The sequence below is a fragment of the Peromyscus californicus genome, unplaced genomic scaffold, assembly GCF_007827085.1.
Source record: "Peromyscus californicus insignis strain IS unplaced genomic scaffold, ASM782708v3 Scaffold_9__1_contigs__length_137607984, whole genome shotgun sequence".
Classification (NCBI taxonomy): domain Eukaryota; kingdom Metazoa; phylum Chordata; class Mammalia; order Rodentia; family Cricetidae; genus Peromyscus; species Peromyscus californicus.
Genome location: NW_026294617.1, coordinates 73,961,869 through 73,984,609, shown reverse-complemented (window position 1 = coordinate 73,984,609; position 22,741 = coordinate 73,961,869). Strand labels below are relative to the sequence as shown.

Sequence of the window (22,741 nt, the reverse complement as noted above, 5' to 3'; positions counted from 1 at the left end):
TTGGTTCCAGCAAACACCATTGTGCTATTCTGAAATCCCCAGCACAGAAATAAGACATCCGCTCATAAGCAGAAAGCAAATCACTATTCAGCATTTCTCTCTGTTTCCTGCCAATTTGAGATAATTAAAACTTTTTTTAAACCCTTTATTCTGCTTTAATTCTGCTTCCTTCACCAGAAACGGGGGAGGGGCTTAGAAATGGAAACTGCGTGTGCACTAATGACAGATCTTTGCCTCCTTTTATGTCCTGGCCTGTGACAGTCTCTCCTGTCCTCACCTTCGCAGGCCTCAGGACATCATCGTGTTTGTTATTGGAGGAGCCACCTATGAAGAGGCGCTGACAGTTTATAACCTGAACCGTACCACTCCCGGAGTGAGGATTGTCCTGGGGGGCACAACCATACACAACACAAAAAGGTAAAGGCTTGTGTTCCAGTTCCCAGGGTCTTAGAAAGACTGATCAGCAAACTGCAGTAAACCGCAATGCTCTGGCCCCAGCAGCACCTTCTTGAGATGGCAGCGTCTGTGAGGTGAGGAGCTCAGTTTATGGGGCACCAGCCATGCTGGACCGCGTTGTGTTTTCTATGCTCAGAGAAGGAAAATATCTAATAACCAACCAGACCGGCCCTTTGAAAACAGCTGAACATGTTCAGTGCCACTGCTGGCGTTGGGGGTGTCTGTTTGGTTATCTTCGTTAAATTCATTCAGTTAACAAAAGGAGAAGAGAAGAGTACAGAGACAAGCAGAGAGTCTGTCTCAGGCCCTAGCTGTCAGGAAATGCAGAACAGAGGGATGGAAGTGAGAGAGAACTGTGGATGCTTCAAGCGGCTTAGGGAACTGTCAGTGTCCCAGGAGGAGGAGATGGACACGCAGGGCCGTACATAAAACATGAGTGTATGCAGGGAGAGCATGCTCTATTTACAGTTAACTCCAGCAGCAAGTTGCAAACGTCGTAGGCAGTGTGCACATACACAGAACTACAGGCTGACTGTCCGGAATGTGTGTAGCAAAGTAAACACTTGGATTATACACCATAAGTGGGAAAGGCTGGGGTGTGGAGCTGAGGCATTTTTATTTTCTTATGTAAGAAAATGGAAATATTGAAGTTTTTAAGTAGCAGAGTTACAGGAAACTTGGATTGTTTTAGGAATAGTAACTTGGCAGTAGGGGTAGAAAGATTCCTAGAGCAGTAGGTCTGGACGGTTGGCTTTAGGGATTGGCCTGAGAGGGTCTGTGCTGAGGGTCTGTGCTTAGGTAACTGGAGTCATGAAAAAAACTTACATGTTCTTTCATTGCATACCATTTTTATTTCTAAACATAATTTTGCCTTTTTATGGCAGTGTACACCTACTCTGAAAGGTTTTTGGTGGTGGTGGTGTTGTTGCTGTTTTGTTTTGCTTAAGTTCAGAAAGTAAACAGAGAAGGAAAAGCCCCCACAGCCCAACCACTTAATCCAGCGTCCTTCCAACATTTCTTCCAAGTCTGCGTGGACATTCATGTTAGCATGTGAGCCAGAAGGGGTCTCATTGCAATTCGGTTTTAGAACCTGTCTTTTCTAGTTAGATATAAATACTGTTAGTGTTGAAGAGAATGTCATTATCCATTCACAGATTTTTAAAAGGCAGGACTGCCTGGGTTTTGTTGTTGTTGTTGTTGTTGTTTTCAAAATGGTTTCTCTGTGTTGCCTTGGCTGTCCTGGATCTCGCTCTGTAGACCAGGCTGGCCTCAAACTCACAGAGATCCACCTGTCTCTGCCTCCCAAGTGCTGGGATTAAAGGCGTGCGCCACCACTGCTGGATAACTGCCAGGGTTTTAGCAGTAGTTTTCCCTTAACTCCCCTTGCGAACTTGGACAGTCACTTAGCCCCCTTGTCAGTCTCCAGAACTTACTGACACACACTTTATATTGTGTGTGAATTGACAGTTAAGGTCCTTGCCCACTCAACCATTAGGGTATTCTTTTGATTCTTCTTAGTCATTTTCAAATTTCTGTAAGTATAATTAAGAATATTGAGCCAGGCGTGATGGCTCAATAGTCCCAGCACTCAGGAGTCAGAGGCAGGTGGATCTCTGTGAGTTCAAGGACAGCCTGATCTACAGAGCGAGTTCCAGAACAGCCAGGGCTGTTACACAGAGAAACCCTGTCTCTCATACAGCTGCACCCCGCTCCCGTACAGTCTAAGCTCAGTTTGACTCAATTCCTCCCAAGTAGATTTACCTACAGACTTGTCCTCCTTCTCCTCTAGTTTATTGCTTCATGCTGGCCCTCTCTTGATAGAATTTTCTTTTTACTAAAAAGCACCGTTCTTCCAGCAGCTAGTCACCTTAATATGTCTAAAAATGTGTTACTTCAGCTAAGTTTAGAATTCTGGGCTGAGAACCGGAGAGATGGCTCAGCAGTTAAGAGTACTTGCTGTTCTTCTAGAGGACCCGAGTTCAGATCCCACCTACTTCAGGTGACTCATAACTGCTTATAACTCCAGCTCCAGGGAATCCAATAACCCCTTCTGACCTTTGAGGGTGCACACATATATACAAATAAAAATAAAAATAAATCTTTTTAGAAAGAGGGAGGGGGAATTCTTATTTAAAAAAAAAAAGAATTCTAGGCTGATAGTTTTTGTTTAGCGCTTAAAAGTCAATGGAATTGTTTTCACTTGTTACTTTCAACAAATATTCTTTCAGGCTGGGCATGGTAGCACACTCCTTTAATCCCATTACTTCTGAGCCCGAGGCAGGTGGATTTCTGTGAGTTTGGGACCAGCCTGGTCTACAAAGCCAGTTTCAAGCCAGTTAGGACTATGTAGAGAGAGACTCTGAGTCAAAAACAGAAAAAAATCTTTTCTCACTATAATTGTTTTTCATTTGAAGGCAATCTTCTGATTCTTCCCCTGCCCCCACCCCCACCCCAGACAGGGTTTCTCTGTATAGCCCTGGCTTTCCTGGAACTCACTTTGTAGGCCAGGCTGGCCTCAAACTTAGATCTCCACCTACCTCTGCCTCCCGAGTGCTGGAATTAAAGGAGTGTGCCACTACCGCCTGGCTTCTGATGCTTTTTAAAGATTTTCTTTTTTATCTTTGGTGTTCTAGTTTTAATATTCTGCATGTAAATATTCTTATATATGTTACTTTTTATAGGGTTTCATGTTTGGCATAATTTCTGGAAAAATTCTAGTCGCATTTCTTCGGGTGTTAGCCCTGTCCCACCTCCTGTGGTCTGTCCTAGAACTCCCGTGAGGTGTGTGTTGGACCCTCATGTGTCTTAACCTCTGTTTTCACTCTCTGTTATCTCTGTGTGCTCTTCAGAATGACTTTTTCAGATCAGTATTCCAATTCCAGTATTCTCTCTCCAGCTCTGAGGACTCTGTGTTTAGTGTCTCCATTGAATTTTTAGTTTAGAGTAGTATATGTTATATTTTAAGTCTGTTTGTTTCTTTTTCAAATTTGCCTTACTTCTGTTAATGTCCTCCTTTCTTCTCATGCTTTGAAGCTCTTTGTTTCTTTCAAGCCTTGTAATTTTTAAAATAAGATATAATTATATCACTTCTCTTTTCTTCCCTTCAGCCCCTCCCACGCCCCCTACACCCTCTCAAATGAATGGCCTCTTCGATTACTGTTGTTGCATATGTGTGTGTAAATGCACGTGTGTATACATCCCTATATGGGCACAAGGATGAGTTTTAGAATGCAGTTAGGAATTGAGCTTTTAAGTTCTTCTATAATCTTAAGTATGTGGGAGAACAGAACCAGCTGATGTTCAAGCATCCTGGTTACCAATTGTGGACACAGGATTTTCAGTTTCGTTTCTTAGTGAGGCCTCTGTATCATGTGGAAGTCTCCATTCTAATTCCATTTCCCCTGAGGCTGATTTCCTGTCCATGCCCTTGTGTAGTATTTATGTAGCAACATTACCTATTATAAATACATACACAGTAATGCTTAGTCATGATTTGTTTAAGAATGCTGGCCTAGCACCCATCCAATAGTCTGGCTTATACTTTCCCATCTAATTTCCGATTCCTCTGCAGTTTCCTCCTATTCATTTATTTATTGGAACAGAATCTCACCATGTATCCGTGGCTGGCCTCAAACTCAGAGGTCACACTGCTTTTGCTTCCTGAGTCCTGGAACTAAAGGATGAGTAACCACCCCATCTCTTCTCGCTTCTTAAGCGTTTAGATATGTGCTTCAGTATGCTTGTAATTTCCTCTTGCCTCTCAGTGTGTTTTGCTGTAAGAGAACCTTTACTGTATATATTCTGCCTTAAGTCCAGAAATGGAAATGTCAGTGAATTAGCAGTTAGGATTTGGGAAGCATATAAAATAGTTGTGACATTATATTTCATTTTCAAACTTTTAGCTGATAATTGCATCCTAAAGTGATGAACTTGAAGTCTCATAACTAACTCAGTGGCTAATGAGGTAAACTTGGATGTTTTTTGGCATAGAAGTGACTTAATACTGTCACAATCATTTTGTTCTGGTTTTTCCCTTTGCTGCTGATAAAACAGTGATGCATTGAATAATTACTGAATATATACTGTGTGCTAAGGACAGCACTAAATATTTTAGGCATATCCATCTAATCCTGATATGTATCATCATTAGAGCAGTTAATTGACAAGAGAGGCAGAGATGGAGATTGGAAGCCAGAGTCCAATATGCTGTTCTTCTTCCATAAGTATATCTCAAATGTCTCTGATCCTGCGCTCTTCTCTAATACTTCAAAATCTAGGTTCAAAAGGTTCTGTCAGTGCCTGCAGGCAGCCATATAGTGTTCTCTCCAGGATATGTAGATAATCTTTGCTTTTAATAGACTTTTATATTAGTGTTCAAAATATTGATTGACCTTTAAACACTTTAAATGCTCTTTCTGAGAGTTATATTTTCTACTGAGTCTTTGTAGCTCCATGGCCTAAGAAAGCATCTTCCCTTCTGAAATACCAGAAGTGTAAAATTACATCTCATTTTTAAGACAAGTAGAATTACAAAGAATTATATATGCACATCCTAGTAAAATAGTCTTACCACATGTAAAGAAAAATGCATATTTTCAGATGTTTAATTAATAGTACTTTGAGTAAAATTTCACTTTACTGTTTAAAAAAACTAATTTAAATTTTTTCATAAAATAGTGTCAGAGTTACTAAGCAAATGATCTTTTGTGTAAAGTTAAGAAATAAGAGTCCCCAAATGGTGTCAGGTACAGGTTTCATCTTGTGGAGCAGGTCCTAAAGCCAAGCAGAAAGTGGCCGGTTACTCCCGTAACATTTGTACCACTGTTATACCAGTGGGCATGTCTGGCAGTTGTTGGCTGCTGGGAGAGGAACGGTCAGTTTTAAGAGTGTAGCCCCTCATAAGTCAGCTACACTCCAGTATAAGGCTGCACGTCCACAAGTATTTGGGCAGCACAATTTGGCCGATGTAAAGGTATGGGGGACACAGAGCTGAGTGGGAAGGGAAGGATGGTGGGCGTGGGACAAGTGGAGGGAGGGAGGGTGAGCATGATTAAAATACAGTGGATGAAATTCTCAAAGAACTAAGAAAAGAACTAAGACAGCCCTGGACAAACCTCAGGGTCGCCTGACTGCAGCTAACTTCGGCATTCCTTTGTCTGACTGAGAGCAAGCTAAACATTTCCATTGAGTAGATGACCTACAACAGAGGGCTGATAAATGAAGCCCTTAGGAAGAGGGACTTGCTGTGGCAATTGCCAAACTGAGAGGGAAAATTTAATGTTTATAATTGATAAATGATCTAATATTAGATCTTTATAGTTTGCTTTTATATATAGTCTGCAGCCAATAAATAGTAAAATTAATTAATTAATTAATAACAAGGAATTATCATTATTGAAATCTCAAAGGCTATTATTACAAAGGCTTAAGTAATTAAAAATTACTTATTTAAAAAATATGAAAATTCAACTTTTATTGGAAAGGCTTGATTCCCTTGATGAGTGTACACTATCTGAGGAATCACCAGGTTGTTAAATAATCCACTGCTCCTTATGTTGTTGTTTCATTCCAAGCCAGGGTCTCTCTCTGTTGCTCGGGGTGGCCCTAAACTCCTTGGACTCAAGCAATCCTCCTGCCTCAGCCTCAAGAATAACTGAGTATATACCCCACTGACTTTCTGTCTCTTAAACGATTGAAGGCCTAAGGCTGAGGATGCAGCTCAGTGGTAGAGCCTGTGCATAGCATTCATGAGGCCGTGGGGAAAGGGGAGGGATACTCCCAGACTCCAGGTAGGAGAAATGCTAATAGTTTATGAGAAAAAAGAATTATAGCTAGATATAGTATGGCTGCTTATGAGTTTGTAATATGAACTGTAATATGGAGAGATTAAGTGGAGTAATTTGTTTCTGTAGATTGTTAGGGTTCGATTTAGAGGATTGTTGTTGTACAATATGTGATGCATGGGTTATTTCTTAAGAAAGGCCCAAAGGACTAGATGACAGTGATGCAGCCTTGATCTCAAGAACTCTGCAGCATGGTATTATTTTGGGAAACTATGGAGATGAGAAAGCGGTCTACTTTTAGATATGCCATAATGAATGCCCTCCTGTTAGACTTAGAGCTGTGTAAGAGATGGTATGGACCGTCTCCCAGGATTGAAATAATGAGTGCCCCAATAAACAGGAAAGACTCATATCCTGTGTGTCTTGTGAGTGGGATGTCAAGACAGAGGCCACTGTCTTTACAGACCGGGACATGATTCTTGGAGAATTTTGATGGATACAGATCACTTGGATTCCCTGATCTTTGCAATCTTAAATAAAATCTGAGCCTACCACAGATTTACTCTGCAGATGAATCTTAGAAACACCACTTACTACAGCATGCATAAATCACCATGGTTTATGATCTGGAGAAAGTTACCTAACATACAGGATAAATGGGTCAAAATTGATCTGCTTTTTAAAAAATTACACGCTCCTTTACCCTTCTCCTGGTAAATTTGATAACTGTCTTCTGTAAATTGAAATGAAATCTTAGTTGTGAACAACACTGGCAAACAGTAGAAACGCCGGGCACAGTGGCAGACACCCGCAACCCCAGCCCTCAGGGAGCGGAGGCAGAGAACTTCAAGTTCAAGCCCAGCCTAGGACCCCATCTGGAGGTGGGTGGATAGAAAGCCAGTTCCTCCCTCCCTGGGGCATTCCCAGGACTAACATGGTTTTTGGCGATAGAAACCTTTCTGTTTGGGTGTTGCAGTGTTTGGGAGCGTGGGGCAGTGCTGAGAATGAACCCAGCACCTGGACATTGGGAGAACCGCGGTGTCCCTGTGCTGTTTCTCCGGCTGGGGGGGGGGTTGTTGTTGCTTGGTGTGTTTTCTGACATAGGGCCTTGAGTAAGTTTCTTCATTTTAAGCCAGAAGGTACCGGAAATACGTGCGCCACCCCATCCCCCACCATTTCATTTAGAAACAGAACCTGGGAGTCACTCTGTAGCTTGAGAATGATCCTCCCACCTCTGCCTCCCCGGTACAGGAATTACACACATATGCCATCAGACCTGGCTTTCTACTTCAGGGCTTAAACAGAAATAGATACCAGTTCAATCTAAACTTCAGGTTGCCGTTCAAAGGTATAATTTAGGTGGCCTTTGGCTGTTTGTTTTTGTTTTTGTTTGTTTTGTTTTTTTAAGTTTTTCAGACAGGAGCCATTGGCTGTTCTACCATGGCAGCTCAGACACAAATAACCATGTTAAAAAATAATGGTTTATTCGGGGGGGGGGGGGGGGGGGGGGGGGGGGCGCGGCGTGCGCCTTTAATCCCAACACTTGGGAGGCAGAGGCAGGCAGATCTCTGTTCAAGGCCAGCCTGGTCTACAGCATGAGTTCCAGGACAGCCAGTGCTACACAGAGAAACACTGTCTTGAAAATAATAATAATAATAATAATAATAATAATAATAATAATATAATGGTTTATTATTACCACAGCAGAATTAACAGGGACCCATTACCTTTTTTTAACAAAAACATTTTGTTTGATTGTATATTCATTTTTGTCTTTTTGAGACAGGGTCTCACTTTTTTCCCTAAGCTGACCTCAGATTTACAACAGTCCTGCTTCACTCAGCCTCTCAACTGCTGGCATTGTACATGTGCATTACCATACCCAGTTAATTGACTCTTTCTTAAGCAACTTCTTCCTTTAAGAATTCTGGGATTAAAAGTGTGTGCCGCCACCACCTGGCTTGTCTGGGGTTTTTTTTGTTGCTGTTGTTTTGTTTTTTGTTTTTTGTTTTTTGAGACAGTGGTTCTCTGTGTAGCTTTGGAGCCTGTCCTGGAACTCCATCTGTTGTAGACCAGACTGGCCTCAAACTCACAGAGATCCTCCTGTCTCTGCATCCCAAGTGCTAGGATTAAAGATGTGCGCCACCACCACCTGGCTGGTATTATTTTTTTATAGTGAAGTTCTGGCTATAATGAAGCAGGGTTCTGTGGCCACATGACATGTTTCTTTGGGGTCTTCTCTGATCAGACGTAATTGTGATTGTCTTAGGTTAGATCTAAACACCAGTTCAAATAGAAGGGGGCTGTTTGCTGCGAGGAGAGTGTGGTGGTCTGAATGAGAACGGCCCCCATAGCCTCCTGTTTCAAAACTTAGTCCCGAGTTAGTGGGACTGTTTGGGAAGAATTAGGAAGTTGGCCTTGTTGGAGGAGGTTTGTTACTGGAAGCGGGCTTTGAGGTTTCAAAAGACTCCCACCATTTCCAGCTAGTTCTCTCTACCTCCTGTTTGAGATGTGAGTCTCAGCTGTTCCTGCTGCCATGCCTTTCTTTACACCTCCATGCCTTTTCTCCTCCATCATGGACTCTAGCCCTCTGGAACTGTAAACCTAATTAAACTCTTTCTTTATAACTTGCCTTGGTCATGGGGATTTATCACAGCGACAGAAAAGTATGTAACCCAAGTATTTTCACAGGAGATAATTATCTCTAGGGCCAAATTTCCAATAAAACTGCTTTCTAAATACAGTGAGAAGTATCTATCTCGTGGTTGTTAGACCCTGCAGTGACCTGAGCATGGGCGGCTGTCTGGCCCGGGCCGTGGGTCTCTGGGGTCTGTGCAGGCTGTTGCTCCCGTCTTAGAGCTCCTCGTCCAGCACTAGCTCCTCTTTGTTTCATTAGTCAATTAGCATACTTTGTCATCAATTAGGGGTATAAATGCCATATTTCACCTTCTCTGAAGTGGCTACTGCATGAGTCATTAACATAGAACCGTAAGTCCCCTCACCAACACCTACACAGACTATCCAACAGCCGTTTCGCCCGAGAGTTCTAGAACAGATAAATATCTAGTGAGCACGTGAGAACAGTATAAGACAGTGGTTTGTTTGCTCTGGTATTTAGTGAGCAAAAGGATGTGGGGAGACAAGCTCAATGAGTTAATACATTTCATAGTAAATCAGAAAGTGGTCTGTACTGTGAAGGCACGTGTAATACAAGGTAAAAGGGAAGTTGATATTGCTTGCAGACAGAGTGGGTCACGCTGTTCAGTATGGTGCCAGGAAAACCTGGCTAACAGGTCATTTGTACACAGACATGAGAAGGAAGCCAAGCCAATACAGAAAGAAAGCAGCCTGGGCCCAGTTAGCACTGTATCCTGGGGCAGAATCATGCAGTGCGTTGGGGAAGCCACAAATGCTGGTGAGAAGTGTGAGGATATGCAGTTAGATACCACTAGGGGCCTGATCATAAAGGACCGTGTAGACCTTACAATGACCGATTTTCACTATGAGTTAGAGAACATGGTAGATTAGTTGGGATGTTTTTGTTTTCATGTGTATGTGTCTGAGTGTATGTCACTTGTGGAGGGGTGCCCATGGCAGCCAGAAGAGGGCAATCCGTCCTCTGGGAATGGATTACAGGCAGTCACAAGCCTCACAATGTGGGTGCCGGGAACTGAAGTCAGGTCCTCTGGGAGAGCAGCAAGTGCTTCTTTCTACCCACCGATTCTCTCTCCAGCCTGGGTTGTCATTTTTTAATGGCTCTACTGGGCCACAGTAATCATATCACACAATTGACCAGTGTACAGTGCATTGATTTTCAGCATATTTACAAATATGTGCAAGCATCATCATAGTCTAGTTTAGAACATTTTTATCATCCTCTAAAGAATCTCCCACTCTAGCCCTAATCTGTTTTCTGTCCACACAGGTGTCTCTTCTTTAGATAGGTTATGAGTGGAATTATGTTTTCTTTTGAGTAGCTTCTCTCACTAGCAAAATCTTCTGAGGCTCACCCATGTTGTAATAGCATACTTCATTCTCCTTTGTGACTGAATATTTCACTGTATGCATGTACATTATATGATATCTGAATAGTTTTCCTCTTTTGGCTCCTGTGAATAATGCTACTCAGAACATATTTATACGAGTCTTTGTGCATTGTAGGTTTAAGAAAAGTCATAACTTACGGTGTGAATGTCATTTGAGCTACCAAAGCTAGTGTGAGGGGCTGGAAACATTACTCAGTAGTTAACAATGCTATGGTCTTGCAGAAGACCCAGGGTCAGTTCCCAACACCCATTCTAGGCCTCTAACAACTGCCTATAAGTCCCTCTTCTGGCCTCCACAGGCACTTGTGTGAATTGGTACACATAATCTCACTCAGGAGCACACATACACATAAATAAAAAGTAAATAAATCTTTTAGAAGACTTTTTAGAAGTTAATGTGAACTAAAAGGGTTATCCCCCAAATGAACATTTGTTAATTATGAAAATGCAGAATCCTAGGTACAGTAAACTGTAGTTAGTATTTATTCACCTGTAATAAATTGTGTAGCCGGAAAGTTTTCTCAGGTCCCACCTGGCCCCTCATCCCACCCAGCCCCACGGTCCTGCACCCGCGTGCCCTCAGCCACTTATAAAATAATCATTCAGAGGCTTAATATTAATTACCAATTGTATGGCCTATGGCAGGCTTCTTGCTAGCTAAATCTTATGACTTAACCCATTTCTATTAATCTATAAGTTTCCACGTGGCTGTGGCATTACCACTCTGCTGGCATCTTCTGCTCCTTAGGCGGCAGCTGGCATCTCTCTCTCTCCTCTCCTTTCTTCTCTCCGTATCTCTGCTTGGATTTCCTGCCTGCCTCTGAGCTGCCTTGCCATAGGCCAATGCAGTTTTATTTATCAACCAATCAGAGCAACACATAGTCACAGCATACAGAAAGACATCCCACAGCAAATTGAGTCTTCATCTTTTTGTATTTCTGGAGAGCACGATCCTTCCTTGCAGATGAATGAGAATCTTGGTCTGAACTGACTTTAAGCAGCACCTCAGCCTGACCACTTCACAAGCAGTCGGTACTAAAGAGTTCTGGTCCTCACTGGAAGCAACTAGGTTAGCTGTGTGAGCCATGGGGCCGAGAACCTGACCCGGATGGACGTAATTGTTCTCATGGCATAGAATCGCTGTTTTCATGCGATTCAGGATGGAAATGGATGTATGAGCCAGTTGGCCTGAGAAGCAGCGCCTGAACTTCAGTCTCCAGAACTGTCCGTTCATTCCTTCTTAAGACTTTTGACAAGGATGTATCCTGCTAGCTGACATCAAACCAGCCATCCTTTCCTGCCAGGATCCCTTTCAAGTCAGGACTAGTTGTGACACATAGTGGGTTCTCTGTTTCAGTTAAATTTGAATGGGATTCATTTAAGCCCTCAGTGGCTGTAAATCTGCAAAGCAATTAAAGACCTCATTTTCCAGTTACCTTCTTCTATCTAGCAAAGGCATGTGGTATAAGCAACAGATAAGTAGTCATTCCCCTTTACCAAATAATTCATCCGTACTTACTGGAGACAGTAGAAAAGTAGAGAAAAGTAAAAAACCATTCAAAGTGAGGTAACTCAGAGCCTCTGTGGCTCTTTCTTCCTTTGAATTCTTTCTTTACCCAAAGATAAACGAAAAACACTTAATGGCCAGAGTCACATGCGCCATGGTGTGTGGAGGCCCACTCACAGGAGTCGGTTTTCTCTTTCCACCATGTGGGTTCCCTCAGTTGAACTCTGGTTATCCGTTCATCCACTGAGCCATCTCACAAGTTTTGGGGTTGCGTTTGTGTGTTTGACATAGTTAGGATAGTATCGTGTAGACCATTCCATACCAGGTTTACTTTGGGCAAGAGGGAGATTTTGGCAACAGAACATGGCTGCATAGTCCAGGCTGGCCTTGGACTCACAGCCTTCTCTTTACCTCAGCTTCCCAGAGTGCTAGGAGTATAGGTGTGAACCACAACATCCGGGTCATATTTGTTTTTGTTATTTTTGTTATATTGAAAACATTTTCAGTTGTTTACGACATTCTTTACAATAATTTTAATTTAATAAAAATGTAAAGATATGGCTTTAATCATTGTAGTCAGGCATTTAGATTGTTTACATTTTAAAATATATAATGCTACAATAAATATCATGTATATAAATTCACACCCCTAAGCTTGATTATTTTTAAATGTATGCCAATTTCAATGATGGCTTTAAGAAATGTAAATTTGCTTAACATTTCTGGAAAGCACCTTAATTAACATTATGTACTAAAAACTATGGGATTAGCGTGATGGCTCCCATTAAGTTCTGTCCACTTTGTAAGAAGCCTCTGCTCAGGTCGTAAGAAAGTCCTGTCTCGATTGATGAGGTTGTTATCTAACTGCACTCATTAGTCAGACTCATCAAATGATACCCTTAAAATCGGAGTTTTATTATCTGTGATTCTATCTCAATTTTAAAATGAAAAGGTAGGGCTGGAGATACGGCCTAGCGCAGAGGACCTGCCTGGCATTGCAAGGCTGGGCCTCAGTCTCCAGCAGTGCATGCGACAGAATTAAATATGAAAAGCAGAGTTCTGGAGCACCAGACTGACGTATTTTCCTAGATCTAGACATCAGATTGTTTTCCTGCTGTGTAGTGCAGTGTGGGTGAATGTCAGACCCCATAACCACCCAATCCCAACTGGTTCTGGGGTGCACACTCCATAGCAGTTCCTAAGGAGGACAGTAGAGGGCTGGAGAGGTGGCCCAGTGATTACAAATGATACTACAATACAATTAGAGAGGACCCAAGTTCAGTGCCCAGCACCCACATCAGATGATGACCTGTAACTACAGCTCAGGGAATCCAATGTCCTCTTCTGGCCTCAATGGGCACCTGCTCTCACAGGCACATACATAACTTGAAAAATAATAAAAACCCTTTTTTAAAAAAAGATGCTGTAACACAAAGGACTAAATTACAATGTGCACCTACTATGTGCTGCACATTACTTTAATACATTACACCTGTGCTGTCTGATATCGTGGTCTCCAGCCACGTGTAACTTGAGCTCTTGACTGTGGCTAGTCAGATTTGGGGTGCATTGCAAGTATAAAAGATGTTTTGAATTTCAAAGAAAAATGCAAAAAAAAAAACCCACCAAAATATCTCATTAATAATTTTAAGTTGATTATATGCTGTAATGGTAATCTTTGGGTATGAGTTGAATAACTATTCATTATAATTTAATTTCCTTCATCTTAGTTTTTAATGACTACAGGAACACTTTCAGTTACCTGTACATCTCACATTTGTAACACTAAACACTTGCAGTTTTGGTTTTGTTCCTTTGTTTGTTTTTTGAGACAGGGTCTCTCTACACAGCCCTGGCTGACCTGGAACTCACTCTGTAGACCAGGCTGGACTTGGACTTGAACTTGAACTTGAAGATCCGCCTGCCTCTGCCTCCCAAGTGCTGGGATCAAAGGTGTGCACCACCATGCTTGGACCCGTTTGTTTTATTTTCATAACATCCCAATGACACCTCATTTTTTGGTGAGGAAACAGATAATAAAGAAGTCATAAATCCAGCCAGTGACGGAGCTGGAGCTGAGCCCAGTTTGTCTCTCCCTGGGTACCGGAACACTCCACTGAAGTAAGATTTGGGAAGGTTTACCTGCTGTACTTTTTCAGATCCTTTGCTTTTAAATGTCACTTGTAAGGTAAGCAAAACATGAAACCTTCTGCCCAGTGAGAAAATAATATAAAAGCGAGGAACCAGAATCATTTCATTTTAAGGTGTTTGTCCTACCAAATAAAATCGAAATAGAAACAATTAATTGGATGAATTAATGGCAGCTGACGAAGGTTTAGAAGCAGTGTAGCCTTGAAGCCCAGAGGGGGCTGGTGCAGACTGTCAGCAAGTGTGTTACAGATCCTACCTTAACGAGTAACACTAGAAACCTGGTCCTTCTCTTGTAACCACAAGTTGGTTCAATCCCTGAATTATTCACAGAAAAATTAGGATACTGTGACAGAATTTGCATTTCAAAGAGAAAGGAATCCAGACACCAGGGTTCTTCCTCACTTTGGGTCCTTTCCGGATCCCTTTGAAAGCATCAGAACCACTGACCAGCTTTTCCTTAGTTCTGACTATGTGTGAAGTTCTGTTCAAGGTGCTGGAGAGGAAGCTCTGTGCCCGTGCGGGCTTACATCTAACCGAAAAGTAGACACTTGGGAGGTAAAGTTGAATTTAACTGGGACTCAAACCCAAGTGTGTCTCCTGATTCTAATTTATGTATATGTATACACTAACTAAAGACAACTTTTCACCATAAAAACAATATACAGGTCTTACATAAAAAAATAATAATACAGGGGCTGGGCAGTGGTGGTGCACCCCTTTAATCCCAGCACTCGGGAGGCAGAGGCAGGAGGATCTCTGTGAGTTCAAGGCCAGCCTGGGCTACAGAGCAAGTCCCAGGACAGGCTCCGAAGCTACACAGAGAAACCCTGTCTCAAAAGACAAAAAAAAAAAAAAAAAAAAAACTAGAGCCAGGGGCCGGAGAGACTGCGTAAGACACTTGTTCTTGCCGAGGATCCAGGTTCAGTTCCCAGCACCCACCTGACAGCTCACAACCATCCGTAACTCCAGTTCCAGAGGACCTTCTTCTGGCCTCTGCAGGCACTGCACACACATAAATAAATCTTTAAAATATTAATAATAAACACTAAGCAGAATAAGGCACTGAAATATGAAATGCCGCCCCAAGGGTTGCTGCCGCTGTCCTGGGGCATAGTATTTACCAGTGAACGTATACACACCTTTTCCCCTGGCCTTTGGTTTTCAGATTCTGGCTCTGTCTGTGCAGCCCAGACTGGTCTTGAACTCTCAATCCCCCTGCCTCTGTCTCTTGAATGCTGACATTAAAGGTATATGGTGCCACACAAGCTATTTTTAAATAAAAGACAATGTATTTTCAATAAAAATACTTATCTGTGTCATTTTTATTAATGGAATCATATCGTTTGATTAACCAATCATCAGTTTTTTTCTACATTAACAAATATTTATTATGTACCAATTTAGGAGCTATCATGAGACATATTTGACCATTTCTTTGAGACAGGATCTCATGTAGCCCAACTGGCATTCAAATTGTTATATAGCTAAGGATGGCCTTTTCCCACCTCCTGGGTGCTCAGAGTACATGTGTGCACTACCATACCTGTTGTATGCAGTGCTGGGGATGGAACCCAAGGCTCAGTACATGCTAAGAAAGTACCTGACTGCCTCAGCAGGTCCTCAGCCCCTGACTGACAGTCTTCGAAGTTCTCACTCTTAGAAACTGGTATCAATATCTCATGTGCATCCTTGTGCACTGTCCATGTGGGGTATCAGCTGAGCATGAACCAGGTGCTAGAATACTTCCTTCACTATGGATATATCTCATCTAACCCTCCTAATCCAATAAGGTCATTGTGATCCCAACTTCCAGATGAAAACCAGGGGAATGTGAAATGATTTACTTGGATCATCTGGGAAGTACAGAGCTGGTGTTCCAGCTCCACCTTTGTGCTAGCAGCAATGTGAAGAAATGGCTGCGTAGAGGGTATGAACATCTTAAAATTCTAACTTGCCAGCCAGAAACGGGTTTTGCTGTTGTTCTTTTTAATTGTGTTTTTTAGGACATGTCTTATGTAGCACAGGCTGGCCTTGAACTCCTGATCTTCCTGCCTCTACCTCTTGAGTGCTAGAATTTTAATTCTGTTCCTATAGTTACGGTTGCTCTGACAAACTGCTGTGGTCTTGGGTGTTTGCAGTGGTAAGAAAGTGTATCTGTGGGTCTCCTCGCTGACTCCCTCTTGGACCTGCATGACTGATCCATACATAGCAGTTCTTCCCCCTGGAGTCCATTTCCCTTGCAGGTGCTGAGGGCCTTTCTCCTTCCTCCCTCTGCATGTGGCGCCCAGTGAATCCCACCCACAGTGCTGGACCCATCCAGAGTCCCGGTCCTTCTAGTGAGAGAAGAAATAGAGCCAAGAGCTTTGTTCTTTCTTTCCTAAGTTGGGTATCGGTAAAGATAGTAATTAGAAGCCAGGCGGTGGTGGCACATGCCTTCAGTCCCAGCACTTGGGAGGCAGAGGCAGGCGGATCTCTGTGAGTTCGAGGCCAGCCTGGGCTTCAGAGTGAGTTTCAGGAAAGGTACCAAAGCTACACAGAGAAACCCTGTCTCGAAAAAAAGAAAGTGAGGAAGGAAGGAAGGAAGGAAGGAAGGAAGGAAGGAAGGAAGGAAGGAAGGAAGGAAGGAAGGAAGGAAGGAAGTGTGTTTGGGGGGATACTGACAGATCCATTTTAAAGAGTGTACAGACAACAAAGCTGTGAAGGACTGCACGCTCTCCTGGAAAGTCACAGTTCACACTAACATGTTAAAGATGCTGAGAAACTGTACAGTAAAAACCTCTCCAATTGTGTGCTTCTCATTTGATATTTATAAAAGAGACATAGCATATGTGTTAGAAAGCACACTGCAGTGACGCGTGAAGCGTTGGCCTTGCTCCAGGACTAGAACATTGGCCAGCACTCTCGCGCTCCTCTCCGGTTACAGCTCTTGTCTTCCCTGACTTTGATGCGGGAATGCGCATCTTTATCGGTAGGGAATGGATTTCTAAACAACGTTTAGTTTTGCTTGGTTTTAATCACAACAGAAGTAGCATTGCACTTTTGTCAGTAGGCATTGCCTGTAAGAGTGATCTCCATCATTGCTGTGGCCTTGTCCGTGCATCTTTCAGTGCTGTCCCCTTCCGGGGACAAACCAGTCTCCTCTGGATCTCCCGCCCGCTGAAACCTGAGAGCGTTTGTTGTTTTGCTTATTTTGCTCTTGCAGTCGCTTCTTTCAAGGAGCAGAAGAAATGTGATGCAAGAGTGTCGGCTTGGTGTGATTGCACTGTTTGAGAGCAGAGAAGATGATGCTTCGGGCGCTGGAAGCCAGCATCCAAGGAGAGAAAACAGTGAACAGGATGTGCCTTTCGTCCACGATCTCAGGCTCCAGCCAGGGAATTCAGCAAACCTATATTGCTCAAATTAGAATATGATTAACCCTAGGGACATGCAAGGACACAAAAAATGCGACATGTCTTTTGGAGTATCCATTTTCATATGCTTGGGAGATACGTAAGGAAGAATTGAATTAATAAAATAAAGTGAAGTTGGGGCAGGAAAGTACAAAGGTTTTCAGGAAAACAGAAAATCCCAAGTGGGGTTCTGTGTGTACACCACACTTGAATTAATGCTGTTTCTTCTTACATGGTCCATAAAGACATAAAAACCACATACTCGGGTTTTTTAATTACATTACTTAGTGTGTATATGGAAGGGGTATGCATATCATGGCACACATGTGGATGACATTGGAAGACAGCTTGTGGGCATTAGTGCTCCCTTTCCACCACGTGCATCCCAAGATCAGACTCAGGACACCAGGCTTGGCATCAAGTACCTTTACCCACAAAGCCATCTCACCAGCCATTTCAGTGCACATATACATTATATAATGTTAGTCCCCATGGATCAGTCTCTCCCTCTCTCCCTCCTCCTCCCATGTAATGTCTGCCTCCGGACAGAGTGAGAAGGATAAAGATGCTGACTTAGATTTGTACATATGTGTGTAGTATTGTTGAAGTATTGTTTAGGAACAGTTATTCATAGGAATTGCCTAGTAATTAACAGAACATTAATGCTCTGAGTGTTGGTTTCTGCTGTTACTAGAGACTAGAAAGTAAAGACAATACCAAGCATTTTAAAAGGATTGATTGGTTGGTTGGTTGGTTTTTGGTTTTTGGTTTTCCGAGACAGGGTTTCTCTGTGTAGCTTTGCACCTTTCCCGGATCTCGCTCTGTAGACCAGGCTGGCCTCCAACTCACAGAGATCCTCCTGCCTCTGCCTCCCAAGTGCTGGGATTAAAGGCGTACGCCACCACCGCCCGGCTGTTTTTTGCTCTGTGAGCGTTTGCCTGCTTGTGTGCAGAGGCATTGGAATCCCTGGAATTGGAGTTACAGATGTTTGTGAGTCACTGTGTGGGTGCTGGGACCCCAGGACTTCTGGAAGTGCTCTTAACCGCTGAGCCATCTCTAGCCCAGTGCCTGCTTTTCTGTGTGTGTTTCCAGGTTTGCTTTCCCAGAGTCAGCCTCCTCGCTGCCCCTTCCATGTGCAGAGCTGGGAGATGATAGCACAGACTGAGGCCAGCAGAGCTGGCCGTCTATGCCACACCCCGCCCGCCCAGATGCGCTTGTGTATCTGGCTCCGACAGCCCTTAAGCCAGGGCTCATCACTGTGGTCCTGCGCACAGGTAGTTCATTGCAGGTCACAGTCATGCTCAGTTTATTAAATTGAATTTAACTGAACTGGATTGGATTCTAGCTCCACACAAGATTTTTTAGTTTGTTTTTAGGTGAGATTGATTTTTTTTTAAATCTAGACAAGAAAAGGCATTCTTTTTGTCTCATTGTTTTTAAACATAGTCTAAATTTAGGATACAGCTACCAATATGTTCGTTGCCCATAATTTTTAAGCATTCTGAGGAATGACTCACCAAAGTCCCTAAATAGATATTTGAAAAGTCACAATAGCCCTGGGAAACAAAATTAGGTTTGGCAAATACCGTGTTTTCTCTTTGCAGTCAGAGCTACTGATCTACATGGGAGAAGCGTGGTGTATAATTTTAGCAAGTTCTTTTCCCTTCATACTAGAGTTGAAAATGAGCAAAGATCACCTGACCGGTTCCTATAGGGCACCCAGAACAGTTTCCTTCTTACTAGACACCATTTGCAGGAGACTGTCGCCTTTCCAAATGGCAATACTGCCTCCTCTCCTGACCCTGGCTCAGTGTCCTCTGGTATTTCCAGTCCAGTGGTGAGGGAGGCCGACTCCCACTTTTTTCCCAGGGTACTCTTGAGCAGGGAGAAGTGAGAAATATGTAGGTAGAAATATGGAGGAGAGAGACAGAGACACAGGATAGCCTCAGGAGGGCCTGGGTCAAAACCCACCAGCCCCTTCTGTCTCTACTAAAGGGCTTTTAAAGGAATGCTAGGGGTGGAGCAAAGACCTCGTGACCACGCACGCACATGTTCCAGCCATCCCCTAATGCAGCCCTGCTGTGTAACGCAAGCTCAGATCTCACTAGGAAACCTTTGTGGGCTCCCACACAGTGGCTGATAGGTGAGGCCAGACGGAGGCACCTATGTTTCAGTGGAAGATAAATAAGCCTGGTTTCTACTCCTTCCCCTTCGTTCTTTGTCTGTAATGGAGTCTAGAATTTAAATCTTCCAGGCCCCAGAATCTCCCAGGCTGAACTGTAAAACAGTAATGAGGTTCCTCCCATTCATCTCTGCTGTAGAGCTGTGTCTCGAGTGTAGCTAGAGTTTTCCTGCCTGGCCCACAGTCAGGACAAATCTCTGACACCCGCCAGTCCCACAGCCGCTCAGACCCAACCAAGTAAATAGAGACTTATATTGCTTACAAACTGTATGGCCGTGGCAGGCTTCTTGCTAAGTGTCCTTACAGCTTAAATTAATCCATTTCTATAAATCTATACCTTGCCTCGTGGCTTACTGGCGTCTTCACATGCTGCTTGTCATGGCGGCGGCTGGCAGTGTCTCTCTGCCTCAGCCTTCCACTTCCCAGAATTCTCTTCTCTCCTTGTCCCGCCTACTTCCTGCCTGGCCACTGGCCAATCAGTGTTTTATTTACTAACCAGTCAGAGCAACACATTTGCCATACAGAACATCCCACAGCACTCGAGTCTTGAGCATGCTTACAAATGCCATCAAAATAACCCTAGTGTTAGAGAGAAGCATCCCTCACCAGTGGGCAAAGACTTTCGTTAACTTGTTTATTCAGCTTACGTTTTGGAGTGGCTTTACTAAGCCCTGCAGAAGTGGCCGAGTTAAACTTCCTCCAGCTTAAGCAGCCCTGTCTAACATGACAGGCGAGGACCAACACCTAAGGTTGTCCTCGGACCTCTACAGGCGTGTTGTGACACCCACAAAGGGTTTTTTTTTAGGAAGATTTTAAAGAGGAAAGAGTATCCAATAAGATAAACTCTGTATTTTAGGAAAATACAGATAATAGGTGCTAACGTAACGTAACGTAAGGAGGCAGTTCTCAACCTGTGGGTCGCAACCCCCACAGGGGTCACATATCAGGTGTCCGGCATATCAGATATTTACATTACAATTCATAACAGTAGCAAAATTATAGTTATAAAGTAGCAACAAAACAACTCTATGATTGGGGTCATCACAACACGAGGAACTGTATGAAAGAGTCAGAGCATTGGGAAGGTTGAGAAACCACTGTCCTAAGGTAATACATAAAACCTTGCCTTTAAAAGATCTGGGGTCCTGTAATTTCTTTTTAAAGTTTCAGTGGGTAGGGGCACTTGCTGCCAAGCTTGATGACCTGAGTTGACCCCTACAAGTTGTCCTCTGACTTGCACATGAACAGGGTAGCACAAGTGAGGTATGACAGCTTATAATCTCACCACTTAGAAGGCTGAGAGGAAGCCAGCCTGGGGGACATAGCTCCAGGTTAGCTATGGCACAAAATCCTGTCCAAAAAAACCAGGAAAATTGTGAGCCAGGCAAGGCGGTGGTGCACACCTTTAATCCCAGCACTGGGAGGCAGAGGCAGGAGGATCTCTGTGAGTTTGTGGCCAGCCTGGGCTACAGAGTGAGTTCCAGGACAGCCAGGGCTACACAGAGAAACCAAAAACAAAAGAAAACCCAGTAATGTGCATAATGGCCTTGTCAATCCTCCGGCCTGAGTGTTTTATCCAGCATAGCTCTGCTCAGCACACAGTAGCAGGCCAGGACTTCTCGAGCTCTGTCCAGGTTTTCTTACCCAGTTCAGTGCCATGAGAACGATGTTCTAGTTTGGTGAGGCTTTTGCTTTTCTGCCGAATAACCTGGAATCCCCTTGTCAGTTTCCTAGAGGAGGTCCTGGCTTCTGGGCTCCACAGCCGCAGCAGGGAGAGCTCACAGGCCACCTCGAGGTCGGCAAGCAGAAGATGAGACGGCAATGGAGAACGTCGTCGTCGTCGTCGAGAAGAGCATGGCCCCCCTGCTGACCAGGGGGCTCAGAAGGGCTTGTGTGTGTTGTAACTCACGCCAGGTCACCCCAATTCCCGAACTGCTGGCACAGACGCCAGGACTGCCGAGATGATGAGTCCGTCCCAGCCCACCTGTGATTCTGTATCAAATAAATATGTTCTTTGTGTATTTGACGGCAAGTCACTGTCGTGTCTGATGGGCTTTCCTGAGGTCATTCTTGAGAAATGGGTTGTCAGACCTAAGAGGGATTCAGAAAGTCATGAGCAAGTGAAGTTCTGAGTGGCATGATCCAGCCATGTTAAGGACCATGGAATTAGACCTCTGGGAAGTTGGCAAAGCCTTTCCCTCAGATCAGAAAGGCAAGTCCTTTCTCTGTCCAAGTGTTCTAGCAAGACTGACCACTAAAAAAATAGCAACTGCAGCTTCCTCCTCCAGGACGAGACTGCCCCCCTACACACAGCACCAACTGAGACTAGCTACCCTCCCCTGAGATGGTACTAAGTGCTCTGAGGTTCCAGGTGGCAGTACCACAGCTCCATCAGAGTGCACACTGCCCGCCTGGCCCAGCTTTTCCGTGCCTGTGTGTGTCTGCTCCTTCTTCTTCCCATGCTGCCCCAGGAAGACTTGCAGGACACAGCCCTCATCTCCTGTGCAGCTGAGTCCTGCACACTTATTTCTTTGGAAATGCTGTGGTTGAGAACCCATGGAGGGTTGCAATAAGAATTCAGTCTGCAGGGATAGGAGTGATTTTGTTTGATTTCTTTGAGGCTCATTCATGGGAATTCATACAGTGAGACTTGAGATGGTGTTATACCATCCAGTGAAGGCACAGCCTGTACCCACAGCATGTTTACTTATACCAGAGCAAATGAAAGCGCTGGTCTCAGTTTTTCCTCTCCTGAAAGTGGTAAAAAGTGATGACATCAATAACGGCAGGATATTAAGGTGTCCTCACATAATTGGAGCAGGAGCGCCACAGCACATTCCCTCCTGGTTGTCTGTGGAGTGCATTTTTAAAGTTTTAAGAGTGTGTGTGTGTGTGTGTGTGTGTGTGTGTGCATGTGGGTGTGGATACCCCTTTAGACCAGAATAGGACATCCAATCTCCTGGAGCTGGAGTTACAGCGTGCCCAGTGTGGGTGCTGGGAACTGAACTCAGGTCCTCTGCAAGAGCAGCAAGCACTCTTACTGCCAAACCATTCCTCCAGCCCCTTAACTCCAGCTAGTTGATAAGTATTCTCTAGCATCATTCAAATTTATGCCCTATTTATGTGACCAATATTGGAAATACTGGTCTTTTTGTGGCAGGCTCAGTTTCTTCATCCATAGAGTGAAAACAATTAGTGCCTTCCTCGGTTTAAATACAGAGATACAG

The 22,741-nt window shown here is 43.7% G+C and overlaps 1 protein-coding gene across 1 annotated transcript in view; it reads left to right on the top strand.

The window, feature by feature from the left end:
- The window catches only part of Vps45 (vacuolar protein sorting 45 homolog), a 60,898-nt gene extending 39,358 nt beyond the window's left edge, over positions 1-21,540 (top strand). The window contains exons 14-15 of the mRNA XM_052730196.1: positions 286-417; positions 21,241-21,540. Of these exons, the coding sequence (XP_052586156.1) occupies positions 286-417; positions 21,241-21,328 (220 nt within the window). The 3' untranslated portion in view covers positions 21,329-21,540. The remainder of the gene's footprint in view (positions 1-285; positions 418-21,240) is intronic.
- Positions 21,541-22,741: the final 1,201 nt, after the last annotated feature.